Source organism: Chionomys nivalis, chromosome 1 (genome assembly GCF_950005125.1).
Source record: "Chionomys nivalis chromosome 1, mChiNiv1.1, whole genome shotgun sequence".
Taxonomy (NCBI): domain Eukaryota; kingdom Metazoa; phylum Chordata; class Mammalia; order Rodentia; family Cricetidae; genus Chionomys; species Chionomys nivalis.
In genome coordinates, this window is record NC_080086.1 from 90,463,480 (window position 1) to 90,469,316 (window position 5,837).

General features: G+C 39.7%; 1 protein-coding gene across 1 annotated transcript; it reads left to right on the top strand.

The window, feature by feature from the left end:
• Positions 1-4,857: 4,857 nt before the first annotated feature.
• Positions 4,858-5,484, top strand: LOC130880884 (40S ribosomal protein S7-like). Its single transcript, XM_057780085.1, has one exon. It carries the CDS (start codon positions 4,871-4,873, stop codon positions 5,459-5,461), a length of 591 nt encoding a protein of 196 aa, XP_057636068.1. The 5' UTR covers positions 4,858-4,870; the 3' UTR covers positions 5,462-5,484.
• Positions 5,485-5,837: the final 353 nt, after the last annotated feature.

Sequence of the window (5,837 nt, forward strand, 5' to 3'; positions counted from 1 at the left end):
CTATACACATTACATTTTTAAGTGAACTACACAATCACAATACCTTAATCAATATCAGAAATACATATACATATAATAAAATTGACCTTAAATTAATATCAGTAAACCAAGATTCATATCAATGCAAATTATTCACATCTATATCATCTCCCTCTTGAAATGTAAAAGAACATTTATAAACAATATTTGGGAATATGGGCGCAGTTATTTCTCTCCAAACTGCTTCCTGCTGAATGGGGGCGCTGTTAATCAAGTCTTTCATGGTATAACCTGTGTGCTAGGTTCCTCTCAGTCGGCAGTTGAGCAAAGTAATTTTTTGAAGGTGTTCACAGCAACCCTTCAGGAGGACGTGGTCTATCATACCATATCGTGATCAAAGAAGCAATCCACAGTGTCTCATCTTCTGTGAAAACAAAAGAAGAAACTCTTTTCCAAAGTATCATATCCTTAGATCCAAATTCTGAAGTCAAGGTATTTTGAAAATATCTATCTTGGATTAGTTCAGCAGCATTTATAAACAAATATCTTTTAGCATCTGTTGCTCCTTCCTCAGCATTAAAACAATTCAAAGAGAGAATAATAGCATACAGTATCAAGATTCTCTGTGTATTTTCCATCTTTGTGCAGCTTTATTTTAACTCTATTTTGTTTACTTTTACTTTTATTTTATATTTTCTGTATATCTTCGTCCTGGAATAACTCTTTAGACCAGGCTGTCCTTGAACTCACAGAGATCTGTCTGTCTCTGCCTCCCAGGCAGTGGGATTAAAGGCGTGTGCTACCACACCTTGAAGTCTCAGAGGTCAATCTCCCTCTGTCTCCCAAGTGTTGGGATTAAAGGTGTGCACTACCACACCCAACTACTCTCTTTCTTCCTTATTTTACTTTTAAGAACTTTAATTTTCAGCCTGTATATATTTTTAAACACACTGTAAATCATTAAAGTTTTCTTTGTCTTTGAATCTCTCTTTACTGTATCTCTCTCTTTTTCTGACCACATGAGTCTTTAATTTACTGAGCAATATCAGTAGGATGAAAGCCGTGGCTTTGACGGCTGGATCCAGCACATTCCTTAGCTTTCCAGCCTCGTGGCTGAGGTACCGGCTGTAGCCATGTTTATCACCACAACTCTGTGGCGTTTCAAGGTCCTTGCCAGCAAACAAGCTGCAATACTATATCCACAGACAACATTCAAGTCCTCTCTCTGTAGTCAGCCCTCCTGCCTCAAACAGTCAGAGTTTGCCCTGGCAGGATGGCCCAGAAAGCCGGCATTTTAAAACAGCACAATTTTTTTCCTGCTACGGCTGAAAACCGAAAAGCATGCGTTCAGCTTTTCACCAACACCGTTTTAAGTATTTCGTGGTAGGACCTCTTAAATGAGCTGCAAGGTTTCACAGCTGAAGCTGAGTCAGGAAGCCTCTCTTAGATGAGAGCACTTGCTTGCATCTAGCAAGCAGAGCAGACCCAAGAAATTGCTGCTACCAAGAAAAAACGCTTTACTCTATTCTTTCCCAAGCTTTCTCAGGCTTTCTGTGGATGCAGTTATCCACGTGGGCGCCATCTGTAGTAGGGAGCTGCGGGCCTCTTCCCACAGCCCGGCTCATGGTCGCCTGGCTAGCTTATGCCCCGAAATAATGACACACAAACTGTGTTCTTTTAAACACTGCTTGGCCCATTTCTATTCATGTGTGTAGCACCCCAATGTGTGCTTACCGGGAAGATTCTAGCCTACGTCCATCCTGGCTCGGAGCTTCATCGTGTCTGCTCTGGAGAGGAGAGCATGGCGTCTGTCTCTCCGAGGAGCTGCCCTGCATCTGAGCTCACTTCCTCTTCCTCCCAGCATTCTATTCTGTCTACTCCACCCACCTAAGGGGTAGCCTATCAAATGGGCCAAGGCAGTTTGTTTATTGACTAATGACCTTCCTCCATCAGGAGATCGTCACCAACCCCGCAACTGACAAAGGTCTGATCTCCAAAATATATAAAGAACTCATGAAACTAGACTGTAAAAGGCAAATCAACCCAATTATAAAATGGGGCACTGAGCTGAACAGAGAATTCTCCACAGACGAAGTTCAAATGGCCAAAAGACACTTAAGGCCATGCTCAACTCTCTTAGCGATCAGGGAAATGCAAATCAAGACAACTTTAAGATACCATCTTACACCTGTCAGAATGGCTAAAATAAAAAACACCAATGATAGCCTTTGCTGGAGAGGTTGTGGAGTAAGGGGTACACTCATCCATTGCTGGTGGAAATGCAAACTTGTGCAACATCTTTGGAAAGCAGTGTGGCGGTTTCTCAGGAAATTCGGGGTCAATCTACCCCAGGACCCAGCAATACCACTCTTGGGAATATACCCAAAAGATGCCCTATCATACAACAAAAGTATATGCTCAACTATGTTCATAGCAGCATTGTTTAAAATAGCCAGAACCTGGAAACAACCTAGATGCCCTTCAATGAAAGAATGGATGAAGAAAGTATGGAATAAATACATATTAGATTACTACACAGCAGTAAAAAACAATGACTTCTTGAATTTTGCATGCAAATGGACGGAAATAGAAAACACTATCCTGAGTGAGGTAAGCCAGAGCCAAAAAGAGGAACATGGGATGTACTCACTCATAATTGGTTTCTAGCCATAAATAAAGGACATTGAGCCTATAATTCGTGGTCCTAGAGAAGTTAAATAAGAAGGTGAACCTAAAGAAAAACATGTAGTCATCCTCCTGGATATTAATCTTCATCAGGCGATGAAAGGAGACAGAGACAGAGATCCACATTGAAGCACCGGACTGAAATCCCAAGGTCCAAATGAAGAGCAGAAGGAGAGAGAGCACGAGCAAGGAACTCAGGACCACGAGGGGTGCACCCACACACTGAGACAATGGGGATGTTCTATCAGGAACTCACCAAGGCCAACTGGACTGGGACTGAAAAAGCATGGGATAAAACCGGACTCACAGAACATAGCAGACAATGAGGACTACTGAGAACTCAAGAACAATGGCACTGGGTTTTGATCCTACCGCCGCACATACTGGCTTTGTGGGAGCCTAGTCTGTTTGGATGCTCACCTTACTAGACCTGGAAGGAGGTGGGAGGTCCTTGGACTTCCCACAGGGCAGGGAACCCTGACTGCTCTTCGGGCTGCGGAGGGAGGGGGAGTTAATTGGGGGAGGAGGAGTGAAATTGGAGGCGGTGGCAGGGAGGAGGCAGAAATCTTAAATAAATAAATAAATAAATAAATAAATAAAAAGATTTGTCTCATGTGATCAGAAAACAATGCAGACTCTCAATAAAGACAGTTCCAGGTACAAAGAAACTTCTAAACAGGTTACAGCATTTTTTAAAATATACATAGAGTTGGGAGAGAAAAGATAAGAGTATACAGTCATCAATTAACAAAATAGTTTAAAAATAGTAAAGTCATTTAAAAAGAAGTGAAATAAAATAATAATAAGTCAAGTAAAGAGGGTGCATACACAGAGAGTATGGATCCTGTATGCTACTGTGTTGTCTGAGTTTTTTTGCTACTAAGAGACTGAATTACGGCAGTTACTAGATTAGATCACCTATATATTTTAAAAATATCTTAACTTAAAAATGGAAGTCAAAGAGTGTGTTGCATTGGGGAATAAGTTGGGATTTTATTTCCACAGTAAATGAAAGACTGTGAATTCATTCCAGACTGATATAATCATAAAGAACATAAAGAAATAAACCTAAAGAAAATAAGAAGCTACAAAACACATAATATATATTTCATCTGCTCAAACAATAAATAAAAGAATCATCTTTGACTAACTTGTGTACAAGGCACAGTCTATACTTGTATTAATAAAAACATATAGATATTTACATAAACCTTAAAATTTTACATATTTTCAGAACAAGGAGATGAGACGCCAATGAAAACAGATGGCCCAGGTGATCCAGCATCTCAAAATGCCTCTGTTGCAGTTTTCTCAAGAGTTCTGATACCAGAACAGCTTCAAGGCTGCTGACTAAAGTGATCCAGTCTCACAGACGACTACAGCCAAGACTTAACAATTATCTTAAATTTCCTCAGGGTCCAAAGATACCAATGTCTGCAAACAACGTGAAATATTTCAGAGAACAACACCCACATTCACAAAGAGTGGATTGTGGATTTTTATTATCATTTAAGAGGGTTGGTTACAAGTTGTTATTAGTAATAGTCAGGAAAAAAGGAGATTAGGTTCAGTGATCTTGTTTTAAAAAGAAAAAGGAGAGATATAGAAATAATAGGATAAAAGGGTACGTTATTTAATCTACTTTTAAACCAAAAAAAATTAATTACTAGTCCTAAATATTTTAGATCATTGTTGATTTTGGTTTATTGAATGGAATTTAAAATTATTTTTGTTATACTGTATGTATGTTTCTACTCTTGTTTGAGGTATTGTGCTTATGTAACTCTTTCCAAATGTAATGTATAAAAGAAATGCTGATTATTAGTCATCTATAGCTTATAGTTATGTTAGGTATGTTTTCAAGGTCATACACAGGCATATTTAGATAGAATAGGTAGATGGTCTTTAAATAGTTCAAAAACCTACAGAATATGGCATTTAAAATGTTTAATAACCTAAGACTTTTCATGAGAATCAGACACATGTGCTTCTCAAAAATGTCTGTCAGATATACTATGCCTGTAGGCCAAAGATGGATGCCCCAATGCCACAGAAGAAGTTAGAGTAATTGCCCAGGCAGCCAGATGTCCCTATCATTAGGAAACATGTCACTCCTCTGGGGTCTTTGATGGAGTTAAAGACTAAATAATGACTTAAAGTTTTCCTTAGTTGCTCTTTCCAAGCCGGCACTCCGTAAGGGCGAGCCATGTTCAGCTCGAGCGCCAAGATCGCCAAGCCCAATGGCGAGAAGCCGGACGAGTTCGAGTCCGGCATCTCTCAGGCGCTGCTCGAGCTGGAGATGAACTCGGATCTCAAGGCGCAGCTGCGGGAGCTCAACATCACTGCGGCCAAGGAAATTGAAGTTGGTGGTGGCCGGAAAGCCATCATAATTTTTGTACCAGTTCCTCAGCTTTTCAATTTTCCTTCCAAAAAAATCCAAGTCCGGCTGGTTCGTGAATTGGAGAAAAAGTTCAGCGGGAAACACGTAGTCTTCATTGTTCAGAGGAGGATTCTGCCCAAGCCAACTCGGAAAAGCCGTACGAAAAATAAGCAGAAGCGCCCCAGAAGCCGCACGCTCACCGCAGTGCACGACGCCATCCTTGAGGACTTGGTCTTCCCGAGTGAGATTGTAGGCAAGAGGATCCGTGTGAAACTGGACGGCAGCCGGCTCATAAAGGTTCATTTAGACAAAGCACAGCAGAACAACGTGGAGCACAAGGTGGAAACTTTTTCTGGTGTGTATAAGAAGCTCACGGGCAAGGATGTTAATTTTGAATTCCCAGAGTTTCAGTTGTAAAGAAAATGACTGAATAAAGTGTCATTCGTTAAAAAAAAAAAAAAAAAAAAAGTTTTATAATGGAAAGAAAATTAGGTATAAAACTTTAGACTCACATAGATAAGAAAGATAGTATTTTCTCTTAATTTGACTAATACAAATGGATTAAATTTTGTAACTGTAATTCTTACTTGCTGTTTTTGTTATATATAGTTTTATTGTGTTAAAGATAAAACCTTCCTTTTTTACTTAGACAAAAGGGAGAAATGTAAAGTTTTCCTTTATACTATGTAAATATATGTTCCTGTGAATGGATAATTTAAGAAACTGTCTGGTCATTATCTGGACAGGATAAGGTTAGGCAGGTGAGCCAGGCTAAGGACACTGGGAAAAAGAA

Excerpts from the sequence above, each read along its gene's own strand:
- LOC130880884 (XM_057780085.1), top strand. The coding sequence starts at position 4,871 with ATGTTCAGCTCGAGCGCCAAGATCGCCAAGCCCAATGGCGAGAAGCCG.